General features: G+C 45.3%; 1 protein-coding gene across 5 annotated transcripts in view; it reads left to right on the forward strand.

Annotated features, from left to right (window-relative positions):
* The window catches only part of LOC115087386 (oocyte zinc finger protein XlCOF6-like), a 58125-nt gene that overhangs the window by 7261 nt on the left and 35380 nt on the right, over positions 1 to 15484 (forward strand). For all 5 annotated transcript variants that reach the window (XR_003855509.1, XM_029594509.1, XM_029594511.1 and 2 more), the window contains exons 2-4: positions 4096 to 4222; positions 6342 to 6452; positions 6610 to 6723. Coding sequence is in view for 4 of the 5 variants with exons in the window: in XM_029594509.1 (XP_029450369.1) it covers positions 4096 to 4222; positions 6342 to 6452; positions 6610 to 6723 (352 nt within the window). In the remaining variant the exon portion in view is untranslated. The remainder of the gene's footprint in view (positions 1 to 4095; positions 4223 to 6341; positions 6453 to 6609; positions 6724 to 15484) is intronic.

The following is a 15484-nucleotide window of genomic DNA, read 5'->3' on the forward strand; positions in this document are numbered from 1 at the left end:
AATTTGGGTGGGAGGACTTTGGAAAGACTTCCCACTTTCCAGATTTGAAATGTCCTGCCACCAGGACAAAGAGTCCTGGAGCGATGGAGTGACTTGGATGCAGTCCTGGAGGTTCTGCGTAGCTTGTCTCCACTGCGACTTCAAAGTCCATTGAGCCTTTCACATTTGTAAACATGCTAAGGGAGTGACATGAACTGTCACAGCTATGTGACCCAACATCCTCAACATGTGTCAAGCTAACGTCAACTGGCTCAATTGAATCCCCACCTCACTGGTCATCAAGTTGATGGCCCTTTGCCCAGGGCAGGAAGGCCTTGGCCTGAGCCATATCTAGAAGGGCTTCAATGAAGTCCAATTTCAGTAACAGGCTGAGATAGAACTTGGGTTAGTTGATAACAAATCCTAGTGTCTCCAGTACCCGGATACTCGATAGGCCCCTGCCCAAGAAGTGCTCTTGACCAGCTAATTGTCCCGATAAGGAAAACATTAATTCCCAGTCTGTGAAGGTGCACTGCCACCACCATGGCTAGGCATTTTGTAAAGGCATATGGGGCTGATGCAAGCCCAAACGACAGAATGCAATACTGGAAGTGCTGCTTTCCCACCACAAATCTGAGATTCTTCTGGTGACCTGGGAAGATCTTAATGTAAGTGTATGCATCTTTGAGATCCATGGAGCACAGCCAGTCCCCTTTTTGCAAGAAAGGGATCAAGATGCACAGGGAACCATCTTGAACGTTTCTCTTTTGAGGAATTTGTTCAAGGCCCTCAGATCTAGGATGGGACTGAGTCCTCCTGTTTTCTTGGGTATTGGGAAGTAACATAGAAATGACAGCAGAAAAAAGACCAAAACGGTCCATCTAGTCTGCCCAGCAAGCTTCCCAAGGTAGTAACTGCCGCTCCGTGCAGGTTACCTCCATGTTTCTCTTAAGGGTAGTAACTGTGACTCCGTGCCGGTTAAGCTTTTTTATTTATTCCCATCCTCTAGCCTTTTTATTTATTCCCAGCCTCTAGCCACAGTGTTTATCCCATGCCCCTTTGAAATCCTTCACAGTTTTAGTCACTTCCTCCAGAAAGGCATTCCAGGCATCCACCACCCTCTGCAAGAGTGGAATGGGTTTGACCAATCTGGCCATTAAGAGGGAGGTGAGCTCCATTACTAGTACTTCCTGATGCACTACCGGGCCCCAGAATGGGCTCGGGAGCAATTTGGCAGAATACCCAATAGATTCAATCTACATCCCTCTCAAACAATGGAAAAAACCCACTGGGCTATCGGTTCACAAAGAACCAAAGCATACCCTCGACTGGCAGTTCCAGGTACGGGCAACTTGGCTATGTTCCCAGTGATCCAGTCAAAATCCTGACCCTGGAGTTGACTAAGGCGCCCACTGGGGCTTCGGGGCTCTATGTTCCCTGGGACTGTCACAAGAACCCTGATGTGACTGACTGGAATGAGGAGGTGGAAGAAGAACTTCCTAGGCCCAGACCTCGACGACCTCTTGGCTGAGGAGGATGGGTCCAGAGTGCCAGTAGAGAGCTGTTGTAGGGTCACAAGGTGGTCCTGGATTTGGGCCACCACATCCTTGACTTTATCTCTGAAAGGATTCTTTCTCGTACACAACACCAATGAGTCTCTCCTGCTCTGAGTTCCGAGGCCCACAGCCATGCGAGCCTGCAGGTGCCAATTCCCACTGTAGAGACCCTCAATGCCATCTCAAAAACATCAAAGGTGGAAGAGACCCCCTGTTTTCCGCACTCCAAACCCTTATGCATCAGCGACAAGAGTGTGTCTTGCTGCTGCTGAGACAGTTGCTCAGCAATGTCCTTCACCTGATTCCTTTGAATCTCTGAAGGAGATGGATCTGAGGGGAGACCATCTGAAGCATTGTTGGAAGCCGTGGATGAGTCTTCCCCCCCCAGGGGTCATAGGTACCCTCGTCTCTGCTATCATTTCATTTCATTTTTTCATTTAATAAAATGTATTAATCGCTTCACACAAAAGGCTGAAATCATGTACAATAAAACATACATAAAATAATGAAGCATACACATAAATCTAAAACAGATTATATACATCAGTACAACTTCTAAACAGGAGACGTACTAAAACTTCAAAAATTAACATTACCTCGTAGATGGAGAAATAAACAGCTGGTTACTAGACTTGAAAAGCCTGTTGCAGAAGAAAAACCTTAAGGCCACAACTGAAAGTTTTACTGCCGGGGATTTAATCTAAAATCAGCCGACAAGGAGTTCCACAAGGACGGTGCTGCCACAGAAAAAGCTGATTCTCTTGTAGTGGATAAGCGAGCACATCTGATTGATGGTATGTTGAGCAACCTCCACTGAGATGGAACGCAATTGCCAAGACGGTTGATGCATTTTCAGCAAAGCATTAGCCCAGGGACAAGTGTTAGGATTTAACAATTTAGCTATGGTCATGCCCACTTTATAAGCCATTTGTTGTTCAATTGGAAGCCATTTTAAGTTTGCCAGTACTGGAGTTATGTGTTGATTACACCTAGTGTTGGAAATTAAGCGAGCAGCAGCATTTAACAATAACTGTAGCTGTTGATGGGCTGTAGTCATTCGGTCCCCAACCAGTAGTCAGGCACCAGTGGAACTGGTCATTTTGGCCCGGGCCCTGGTGCCGTCTCTGGTATCAGGGGGGACTTTCTCCTCTGAGGAACCAGGGTCGACAATCGGAACGGCAGGTGGTGGTGGCGGTGGCCCGCATGATATCGATGCTGCCCCAGGAACCGACACAAGCCTGGTCAGTAACACGTCAATAAGCGCGTGCAGAGATTCCAGCAGTGGCTTGAGGAGTGATGGTGCCAGCGTTGGTGCCGTCTGTGTCTTGACGACGAGGCTCCTGAAACAAAAGGGATGCAAGATCGAAATCAATGACGGCGGCTGTCAATGGCCAGTGGGCACCAAGCGCACTGTTGCTCTGGGGGTATTGATGAAAATAAACTTACGTCAAAACCTGTCTAGGACGCTAACAGGAAAACCGGGGGGACCCTGCATAGACCGTGCGAGGTACATGAAGAATCTTTTGCAAAAAAAAAAAAAAAAAAAGATTAGTTAAAAAGTAGGCCAAAAATTTGGAATAACAGTGAGGTTCACCCGAGCGCAAGATGTGATGTTCTGCAGAAAAGAAGAGATTGCGGGGACCCCGTGTGGATGCGTGTTATATTGCATGCTTGAGCATGCTCAGTGAGGCCCAGTCAAAGTTCTAGTAACTTTGGCAAAGGTTTTCCATTCCAGGCTCCATCCATTGATGTCACCCATGTGTGAGGACTGCCATCCTGCTTGTCCTCGGAGAATTCTAGCACCTTCAGGGCTAGTTCTCTGTCTTAAGGGCCAATCAGTGCACAAAACACTCACTCACCGAACATTGGCCTTTTGACTAATAATAGTTTTCTGGCCAATGGTACCGCAGAATGTTAGTCACAGCTTCCTCAAGGATACTGGAATATGTATGCTATCCAAGCCTTTATTTGAACTAGTGTAGAAGTCAAACACCACCTGCAGGCCAACTCAGAGGAAATGAACTCTCTGGGGAGAAAACATAAGGCCTAAATCAAAATAAGAAGTCACAGTGCCCACAGAAACACCTATTTCACCACAGTTAGTATTCATTTCTGTGCACTTAAGTGCACATTTCTGTCCATTCAAGTGGTCTAACACCACAAACACACTATTTCACACACACACTTTTACTCATTATCTGCCCTCAGGTCCAATCCCAGCACTGTCCACATTCCTGCCTTTACACACCAGCCTCTCTTCCTCCGTCTCATCTGTTCAGCTGCTGCTGTCTCCATCACTGATGTCTCTACCCTCTGGCCTGCCTGTGTTGTTACCTCTTCTTCCTGCTGAATTAGCAAGCACCTGGAGATTTCCAGTACTTCTCTGGAGACCAGGAGATCTCGTAAATATCCAGTATTTTGTGTAGAATGGAGCTCTCCATGCTATAACCGACTGGAGGTTTCATCACAATGACAGAGGCCATGTAACACAGTTTATTCCACACGCATTATAATGAGGCTGGAGGCAGAGGGGATAAGGTTGTCCTGTTTGCTGTTGCAGGTATCGGTCACATTCAGTGATGTCGCTGCTTATTTCTTGGAAGTAGAGTGGGACATTCTGGGAGAATGGCAGAAGGAGCTGTACAAGAAAATCATCAAGGAGATTCACAGCATCCTCATGTCACGAGGTAAATATGACTTTTTTACATCTACTACCCATAGACACATTACATTATAACGTAGATGACAGTGTTGTTCCCGCATGCACCCAACATCAACTTCTTCCCACATCTATTACCAGAATCTCATCTCGTTTTTTTACCATATTCTCCCAGTATGCCCAAAGTCTTTTCTCATGATGGCCTCCACCATCTCCACTAGAAGGCCATTTCAGGCCTTGCCATCTTCACTTTTCTTCTTAGAAGATCCATATTTAAACTAACACTCAAGCCCCCTTCCATGTTAAGATGCAGCCTCTCCATGCTTACTGAAGCTCAGGTTTGTGTTAACGTTTTGTCAGAGCTGGAAAATTCTCAGGTGCCGGAGCCCATGGCCACCTGAAATTTGGGGGCCTGGCTCTTGATGCCTTCCCAAGTACAACAGGAACTGCTGTGGCGCTCCAGAGTCTGCTGCTGCTGCAAGCCCTGCAAAATATGCTGCTCTATGCTTAGGGACTTTTATTTCACTTTTTATTTTATTTTTCCTGGGAATTTCAATCTTCTAACAAAAGAAAAATCAGTGGGAAAATGACTTTTTCCATTGATTTTTCTCCTGTATATTATAACAAAGTAATTTTCCTCAGATTTTGTTATAGCAATGAAATTCTCAGGAAAAATAAAATCAAAACTAAAAACAAAGGTCTCCATCTATGCTGTAAGGGTAAAACTTCTGTATGTTAAATGAGAGGCTTAATGCAAGAACAGCTGGAGTGTGTGTGTCTTCTCTCTACAACTAAAGCTGGCACAGGGACAGAGGAAGGAGGATTTACCTCTGATTTCCAGCCGAGAGTCACAACTTCTCTATAAAGGCCTTCTATTGGATTTGCAACATGTATTCACTCAAGGTGGTAACCAGATGTCACAGGTTGAATATTCCTCTAGACAGCGTTATATTTATATCCCAGGATGTTCTTAATAAGGATCCCCAATCTGAACAATTTGCAATCTATGCAGCAACCACTGTGGTAACCCCATAGACAGCCCATTACAATAATCTGGATGTGCTACAGCAAGCGAAGGAATAACTGAATTAGACTCCGTTATCCCCCAAAAAAGGATACTGTTTCCAAAAAATTCTCAACTTTCCAAACACCATTTGATATATAGTTATAGTTCTTTAACCCCATCTCCCCCCTGCACCCCCAGGTGGGTGCAATCTCCCAAGCATCTTGTCTCACTTCTCCCAACTATTCCTTTTCAGTCAACCCTTCCCACATTCTTCCATCCCTGCTCAGCATCCTCTTGACCTCTGTTTTCTATCTCCACCCCATTCCCCCCTGCCTAGCAACCCCCTCAGACCCTCTATCCCTCACCCTTCATACCCAGTTCTGACACTCTCCCTACCTTTCTCTGCCCAGCAGCCCATTGCCTTCCTTCCCCCCTTCCTGCCCATCAACTCTGTTTGCCTCTCCATCTCTTTCCCCTTCCTTCTTTCCCAACAGCTATCTTAGCCCCTCTCTTCTTCACCCCCCCTTCTTTCCACCCCTCTCTGCCACCCTGGCCAGTAGCACCCATATTCTCCCCTCCTCCCAGTTGCTACTCAGCAGAAAAGCCTCTAGTTCAGGTCTTCCTTCTTTATTGTCGGCATTGCAGCTCTCCCGTTGTCCTTGCCTTCGGCCAAACAGATGTGACGAGGGCAAGAAGCAGTAGACGGAGGAGATGATGAATGCCACCATCTGTCTGGGCAGCAGGCACGATAGTGGCAGAATGCAGTAGCCACAGCTCTTGCCTATGCTAGGCCACAGATGCAATAGTGGTGGGAGGAGGCAGCAGCAGCTCTTCATGTACAGCACGTGCCTCTCTACCTTGTGCTCCAGCTGTGGCTGTGCCAGCTGGTGCAGAAATGGATGGCAGAGCCTCGGTGCATGTTCCTACTATAGATGCTGCTCTGGGCACAATTGGTCGGGTCAGGACTCCAGTGGCCCACCCTGCTCTGATGCCTATGGGGGTAAAAATGCAAATACTGAAATTCCTGTACTGAGCAGGGTCACAAATACACACAAATTTCCATCAGAACAGGAAACAGATGAAACCCCCCCAGGGGTTGTACAAATGAATTTTAAAATGTAATTTTATGTTTTATTGGCAGGTTATTCAATTGTTAACCCTGACGTTATATTCAAGATTAAAAAGGAAGATGAGAAATATTTCATGCAACACTGTAGGGAGGGAAAAGAAAACATGAATGAGCCCACCAATAGTAAGTAAATATTTTGGATTTAAAGGGCTTTGCATTTTCAGAACCCAGGAGATGGGTCATTAGCATCAAATATTTGGAGACTTAACATCTACTTCCCAATATAATATTAGTGGGTGCTTGGTGAGTCCTTCTAGACTTGTTTGCTTTCTCATAATAGATCTTCCGATTGTGACGTCTGTGTTCTCACTGAGTGTTAAGCAAGAGGATGATCTCCCCTTCATGGATCCTCCTGAATCAGAGACTACTGAACGGATTCACCCTCCTGTAACAAGTAAGTATAAAATTCCTCCTGGACATCTTTACTAAGATCAGCCAACATCATTTAGAAATTCAGCAATAGGAATCCTCTCTTGTGTTCCTATTATCTGTGACCCTACATCAGCACTGCATCTGTTGTGTAGTGCTATAAAAATGCTAAGTAGTAGTAGTACTTTGGATAGATTAGGCTAACTGAGAGACACCTGACAAGGATGTGGGGCTGCCAGAGGAAATGTCAAGTGAGGGCAGTACTGCTTGATTTAACCACAGAGGCATAATGGGAGGTGTTCGTTGAGTTTTTGTGTTTTTGGTGGGCTATTGCAAATTATGGTAACCCAGTTAAAAATTGAATGAACTGATGCATGATTTTGCACATAACACAGCTCATTAATGTTTGTTTGTTTTTTGCTTTAATATTTTTGTGTATATTAATCCACAATGTTAACATGGAATTAATATGCTAAAGTACATTAATGGTGACATGTATTACAATGTTTAATGTGCATTAATGCTTGTATTAAGGATTCTGAATTTTGGTACCATGGTATTATCTGATTATAGAGAGATTTTATATATTGATCTCCCTTATAATTGGATTGTTGAGATAGTCCACATTAAGACGTGACAATGTTAATACTTCTCTTTATGTGATTTGTATTTCTGATCACACTAGAGATGTGGGTTTGGCGCCTCAGGGTTTCCCTGTATCTGGAGATATTCATGTCTGGGAAGGGAATAGGGTTCCAGGCTTTGGGATTTGTAGCAGGTAAACAGGGATGTGCATTCATTCGTTTAATTCATTTGGACACCTATCACGTATCTAACAAATGAATGAATGTAGGTATAATGAATGGTGTGTACCTAATGGATGCACTTTAGAGGGACATGCATACCATTTGTTTTGTGCGTACACTTGTCAGTTTGTTATATATGCACTTACGCATGAAGGGGTAGATTTTATAAATTTGTGCACACGCGTACTTTTGTTCGCACACCAGGCGCGAGCAAGAGTACGCGGGATTTCAATAGATACACGCGTATCCATTAAAATCCGGGGTCGGCGCGCGCAAGGCTGCCCAAAATCGGGAGCCTGCGCGCGCCAAGCCGCGCAGCCTGCCCCCGTTCCCTCCGAGGCCGCTCCGAAATCGGAGCGGCCTCGGAGGGAACTTTCCTTCCACCCTCCCAGCCCTATCTAACCCCCCCTACCTTTGTTGAATATGTTACGCCTGCTCAAGGCAGGCGTAACTTTGGACGCACCGGGCTGGCTGCTGCGTGCCATGTTCCGGTCCGGGGGCCGCGGCCACACCCCCGGATGAAGCGCCGGCCCTGACACGCCCCCGATGACGCGCCGGTCGTGACACACCCAGGAAAGCCCCGGGACTTACGCGCGTCCCAGGGCTTTGCGCACACCGGAAGCCTATGCAAGATAGGCTCGGCGCTCACAGGGGGGTTTGGGGTAGGTTTTCGGGGGTTACGCGCGTAACCCTATGAAAATCTACCCCGAAATGAATGAATGTCCAAAAACTAATGAATGCACATCCCTAGTAAAAATACAAAAGTATTATAAATATCTCTTTTCTTGCTTAGATTTATACCGTACTTTAACATCTCATCCATTAAGTGCAGGTTGGTTTGTTAGATTATTTCAAGCTGTCTGTGTTGCCCTAGTTGTAGAACTTCTGTCACTATTTTTCCCTCTCTCCTCACCCTTTCCAGTCATTATTCTTGTATGACATGTTTATTACTATTTTATCTGCCTTAGTATAGGGGATGTGGTTGTGTTTAAATCTGTGTGTCCAACTATGTCTGCGCATGAGTGGCTATTCTGGTAAGGCAATAGTGATCATTTCCATAAGGGGGAGGGTCCTTATTAAGTTCATTATTTCTTAGGTTTAGGGGGTATTAGTTGTAGCTGATTTGTTGCTGTTTGTCCTCCATCGGTGCTGTGGATGTATCTTACTGCCTTGTTATATTTGTCATTGGATCACCATTATAGGTCTTGTTACCTCTCCCCTTTGCAACCATGCTTCAGTTGGGGTCTGTGGACCATAGGCTGGAACATATTAGGAGGTCTATAAGATAATGGCTCAAATGTAGGGAGAGAGCTACAGGTCTTATGCTTTCTGATGAATTTTCTTGCTCCCTTGACTGAGTTTAAGTAAATCTATTTTTCATTATTGTAAAAAGTAGTTATTTTCACTGGATGCCTGGAGACCCATGTTTGTAAGCTCCATTTTATTTACACCAACTGGTTGTGAAATGCATCTTGTCTTGTCTATACATCTCTACTGCCTTATGATATGTTCTGATGTTGTAGTGGATAGTCTTCTGGGATCCAGTGATCACCAGATGGTGTGGTTCAATATTAGAGCTCAGAAAATAAAAGTTAATTCTAAGGCAAGGGTCCTAGACTTCAGGAAAACTGATGTTGTTAAAATGGGGGATTACCTCAAGGGGTCATTATCTGCATGGGAAAATCTGGGGGAAGCAGAAGAACAGTGGGTAAAACTAAAAGGAAATATTGTAAGGGCAACTAACCTCTTTCTTAGAAAAGTAATTGAAGGAAAAAGAGGCCACTCTAGTTTTCTAAAGAAGTAGTTGAAAAAGGTAAGAATAAAAAGTTTGTGTTCATAAATTATAAGAGATCACAGAAAGAGCAAGACAGGCAACAATATCTGGAAAAGCTAAGAGAAGATGGGAAAGTAGTTAGGAGAGCAAAGATTGTTACAAATTATAACTTATAGGTTGAAGCCACCTTGTGGCTAATTGTTATATTTCACTGTTTTCTATTTCTTGAGTTTGTTGTTACTTTAACCTTGCATGTTGCTTAAGAACATAAGAAATTGTCAGACTAAGGGTCCATCAAGCCCAGCATCCTGTTTCCAACAGAGGCCAAACCAGGCCACAAGAACCTGGCAAGTACCCAAACACTAAGAAGATCCCATGCTACTGATGCAATTAATAGCAATGGCTATTCCCTAAGTAAACTTGATTTATAGCAGTTAATGGACTTCTCCAAGAACTTATCCAAACTTTTTTGGAACCCAGCTACACTAACTGCCTTCATCTCAAATTTGTTCAGTTCCTACTTAAGTTTTAGGTTGCTATGGGAGTAGGAATGTGTCTAATGTCCTTTAAATGTATTAGTGAATTCACTATATATCTAGTAGTGGCCTACAGGGGAATGATCAAACTCTCAATAAGGTGTGGGTAATTTGTGAAGTGACGTTAAAAGGAGTGCTATTTTTTTTTTAAAGTGGCACCTGCCTATAAATTAAAGGATGAGCTAGGAGTGGGTGGGTTGGGAAATACAAACAGTCTAACTTCAGTTAGTCAGCCAGAGTGACTCACTGCTCTCTTGATTAACAAATGTTGGTACCTAATCAAACCAAATCACTCTGCCTCAACACCTTTCCAAGGTGAGTAACTGAACTGAACTTTTCAACCTTTTTACTTAGGTATACACTGCTCCTAGCTTATTTCTAGCTTCTGGCTATTTTTTTTGTTTTTGTTTTGTTTTTAATATACAAACACTCTAACTACTGCTTATTAGCTGCCTTACTGACTGACTATTTAAAAATACAGTCTAACTTCTGTTTATTCGCTTCCTTACTGACTATTAAAAGCACAAACACACTAAATAATATTCCCAAATAGTTAACTTTGCCCCAATACTTTTAAAAAAGACAATGTCCCAAGCAAAAATCTCACTGATTCCTTTCAGCCACCAGATGTCCCGTCCCTTCTGCAGGCCTCAGTTCTTTCGCCCCCTTGGGCCTTGAAAGGATGCGGGCTCCAGAGGTGAAGCCCTTCAGTCTTCCCAATTAAGGTTTGCGGGCTCACTTGGTGGTGCAGGAGCTAGTTGGTCACCTATCCCGTTTTTATCCCAGGTAGGTCCAGAATACTTCAATGGGTTTTCAAAGTAGTTTGGGACAGGTATGTTCTCAAATTTCTTTGCATTTCTCCAGATGCTTTTATGGTCTCTTTATGCAAGAGGGTGGAAGTGGAAAAGATGTTAGAAAGGCTGTTGAATCCGAAAGCGGTGATTCCCGTTCTGAATTGCAGAAAAATTCAGGCCACTATTCCATTTATTTTGTTGTGCCCAAGAAGGAAGGTTCGTTTTGGCCCAACTGGATCTCAAGGGTATCTGCCAACATTTATGAGTTACGCATTTCAGGATGGAAATGGTGCGCTCTGTCATAATGGCAGTACAAGCAGGGGAGTACTTCATATCTCTGGACCTGCAGAGGTGCATCTGCATATTTCCATCCGTTGGAAATATCAGTGGTTCCTCCAGTTTGCCATTCTGGATCATCATTACCAGTTTCAGGCCTTGCCTCTCTGGATACCCACAGCGCTTAGGACCTTTTACAAGGTCATGGTGGTGGTAGCGGTGGTCCTCCGCAAGGAGGCATTCTGGTTCACCCCATCTTGATGACTGGTTGATTCAAGCCAAGGATGTGGAAGAGAGTCTTTGTGCCTCCTGCAGTGTGGTTCCTTGCTATAGGAACTAGGATGGGTGGTGAATCTGGCCAAGAGCAGTTTGCAGCCGTTTCAGACCATGGAGTATCTCAGGGTTCGGTTCAATACAAGGCAGGGCAGAGTATTTCTGCCAAAGTCTCAGATCTATATGTTGATGCTGCGAGTTTGATCCCTGTGGAACTCTGTTCGTCTGACCATGTTGCCTTATCTGCAGGTCCTGGGGTTGATGGCTGCCACATTGGAAGTGGTTCCCTGGGATGGGCAATGGCTCATATGTGCCGCCTTCAGCACGCATTGCTCTCCCAATGGAGTCTGCGGTCACAAAACTATGCGGTGAGGTTGCTCCTTCCGTTAGAGGTGAGATCCCATTTGACTGGTGGTTACAGGCAGATCATCGCAGGAAGGGAATTTCCCTGAAGATGCCAGATTGGTTGGTGCTCACAACAGATGCGAGCCTCTGGGGCTAGAGGGCTCGCTGTCAGGAGTTGGTGATACAAGGATGCTGGAATTCAGCATAGTGGAACATCAACAGACTGGAGCTATGAGCAGTTTGATTAGCGTGCTTGCAGTTCACTGAGTGGCTAGAGACTTGGGTGGTCTGGATAATGTCCGACAATGCGGCGATGGTGTCTTACATCAGTCGTCAGGGTGGAACCAAGAGTCAACAGGTGTTGGAGGAGATAGGTATGCTCAGGATTTGGGCGGAACAGCATCTCCTAAGCATATCCGCCTCTCACTTTGCCAGAAAGTACAATATTGGAGCTGATTTCTTGAGAAGCTTGGACCCAGGAGAATGGTAGCTGGCGGATGAGGCCTTTCAGCTCCTGGTGAACCGTTGGGGGCCTATCGGATCTAGATAGACCTGTTAGTGAAGTTCAACAATGCAAAGGTTCCAAGCTTCTTCAGTTGCAGGCAGGACCCAAAAGCGATGAGTATAGACACTCTTATTCAGGAGTGGCAATGTGTTGCCCTGCTGTATGTGTTTCCGCCCTGGCTTTTGATAGGCAGCCTGGTACAGAAGATTGCAAGTCAAACCAACACAGTCCTTTTAGTGGCTCCAGATTGGGTTCGAAGACTGTGATATGCCAATCTCCAGAGACTTCTGGTGGGCAATCCCCTCTGGCTACCATCTTGGGTGGACCTTTTATATCAGGGGCCCATTCTGCATTAGGATCTGGGTCGATTCTGTCTTACAGTTTGGCCATTTAAAAGGGCTTGGTTGTTGAAGCGTGATTATATGCCTGCTATATTTTCTACTCTTCTTCGGGCCTAGAAATTTTCCACTTCTCTAGCTTATATTAGAGTTTGGAGGGGCTTTGAGGCCTGGTGTTCTGAGTGAGGTATTCAACCACTCAATTGGATATTCCTTTGATTTTGGATTTTTTACAGAACGGCTTGCTGAAGAGTTTGGTCCTTAATGCCTTGAAGGTTCAAACTGCAGCCCTGGCTTGTTATAGGGGAAGAGTCAATGGGCGGGCCTTTGTCTTTCCATCCAGGCTTGTCCCATTTCTTGCAGGGAGTTAAGCATCTTCACATCCCATTGTGGCTTCCAGTGCCTCTGTGGGATCTTAATTTGGTCCTTGAGTTCTTGGCAGACCTGACTTTTCAACCGCTGTGTACTCTTTCCTTGTGGCTGCTTACCTTGAAGACAGTGTTTCTGGTAGCAATCTGTTCAGCACGTCAGGTCACTGAGCTATAGGCTCTTTTCTGCCATCAGACTTTTCTCTGTGTGACTCCGGGTGCAGTTCAACTTTGGACTGTGCCCTATTTTTTGCTAAATGCGGTTTCAGAGTTTCATTTGAATCAGTTCATTTCCCTGCCCACTTTGGACAGGGATAGAAATGAAGTTGAGTACCATCTTTTGCGTTCTTTGGAAGTTAAGTGTCATTTACTGCGGTACTTGGAGATGACTAAAACTGTTTGGAAGTCTGATTGCCTGTTTGTGCTCCATGGTGGAGATAAGCAGGGAGCATAAGCGACGCAGGCAACGATAGCCCACTGGGTTAAAGAAGTCATTACGGCAGCCTATGTGTCTGCTGAGATTGCATTGCCAAAACAGGTTAAGCCACATTCCACGAGGGCTCAGGTGGTATTGTGGGTGGAACTTCGTTTGTTGTCGCCTGCTGAAGTTTGCCGAGCGGTAACATGGTCATCTTTGCACACCACTTGGATGTTAGGGCTAGGGAGGATGCCACATTTGCACAGGCAGCATTGATTGGACCGTTGGCAGCTTCCCGCCCTTCTCGAGATTAGCTTTGGTACATCCCAGTAGTGAGGATTGACCTGCCCGAATGCTGAGGAAGGAGACATTACTACTTACCTGATAATTTCCTTTCCTCTAGTAAGGGCAGGTCAATTCCTGACCCTTCTTCAGCTGATATTTTTAGTTTGTGGTTAGCCTTTCTTCAAGCAAGGTATGCAGTGTGATTCCTGCTCTTCATTGAAACTGGTAAGTGGCTCCTCTAACCTTTAGTTTACTATTTATTAGGGATGTGAATCGTTTTTGAACGATTAAAATTATCGTCAGATAATTTTAAAATCGTCCTAAATCGTTAGAGTGCACAATACAATACAAATGCCCCCGATTTATCGTCAGGGGCATTTGTATTGTATCATTAAATAGGGCACGGGAATTATTTGGGGGAGGGCGGGAAAACCGGCACACCAAAACAACCCCTAAACCCACCCCGACCCTTTAAAACCAATTCCTTACCCTCCCCCACCCTCCCGAACCCCCCCAAAATTTTAAATTACCTGGTGGTCCAGTGGGGGGGGGGGGGGGGGGTCCTGGCGCGATCTCCTGCTCTCGGGCCATCGGCGCCATTTTGGCTGCCACTAATTAAAATGGCGCCGATGGCCCAATAAAAAAAACAAACCCTCCCGACCCTTTTTTTTTAGGGAGGCCCGCGCCGCTAAAAAAAAAAACCCCACCCGACCCTTTAAATCGACCCCACCCTCCCGACCCCCCCCCCCCCCCCCAAAACCTTTTAAAATTACCTGGTGGTCCAGGGGGGCCTCGGGGAGAGATTTCCTGTTCCCAGGCATCAGCAGTTCTAAAAAAAAATGGCGCCGATGCCCCTTTGCCCTTACCATGCCATTACCTATGCCATTGGCGCTGGCCATCTTTACTCATCAGCCCCTATTATAGAGTATAGTATAATAGGGGCTGATGAGTAAAGATGGCCGGCTCTTGGCCTCCACTCACAGCCTAAGCTATACCACAAGGAGGTCCTGCTAGGCCCCACTACTCATAGACACAGTCCTCCCCCAAGAAGGCCTACCCAACAGTAGCAAGATAGTAAAGTAGCAATAGCCAGTGGGCTCCACACCTCACATCATTCAAAAAATCATCCATTCCTCCTACCTTTGGATATTGGCCCACACCTCTTTCCTGAAACAACGACTCACTAAATCTTGCAGAGCCATAATCCATCCTTGTTGTAATCCATCCATTAAGATGCTCTCACTCCCTATACCCACTATTCCCTACACTCTCAAGCTCAAGTCCAACAGACCCAAGATACTAGGCAATCGACAACAAAGATTGATCCCAATCACAATCTCTCCAGTCTCCCAAATGCTCGGTCTCACTTTATTTACTTTAACCCTCTTCAACGCTCAGTCCATCACAAAAAAAATTCATCTTCTCAACGACCACCTGACAGACGCCAAACCTGACCTTTGCGCCATTACAGAAACATGGCTGAAACCAACGGACACAGTACTCTTAAACTATCTCCCCAACCATCTATATGACATCCATTCAATCCCGAGACTCAAAAAAAGAGGAGGAGGCCTTTTGCTAGCTGCAAAAAAGGAGCTAAGACTCTCCCTACAATTATCCACCAGAATAAGCAACCTAGAATTAGCTCTTTTCAACTTGGATCATCTCCAAATCGCTCTGGCCTACTCACCACCAGGAACTTTGGACTCGGATCCCTCGCCATTGATAGAATTCACGGCTAAACATTTCAAGAAGGACAAACCAGCCATCCTGATGGGAGACTTTAATCTCCACGTGGACACATCTCCATTATCCCCTAATTGCGAAATTTTACTTACAACACTCAGCCATTTGGGTTTTAGACAAATTGTTACAGGCCCCACGCATAAAGCAGGCCACACATTAGACCTCATCTTCCTTAACGATGGCCTCACTTCCGCCACTCACCCAACATGTGTGTCAGTCCCGTGGTCCGACCATCAAATTATCTCAGCTGAACTTCAAATTAAAGATCATCCTAGGCCTGTCTTCCCTAGAACTACAATCCAATACAGGAAACCTTGCTCCA

Source organism: Rhinatrema bivittatum, chromosome 3, assembly GCF_901001135.1.
Source record: "Rhinatrema bivittatum chromosome 3, aRhiBiv1.1, whole genome shotgun sequence".
Taxonomy (NCBI): Eukaryota; Metazoa; Chordata; class Amphibia; order Gymnophiona; family Rhinatrematidae; genus Rhinatrema; species Rhinatrema bivittatum.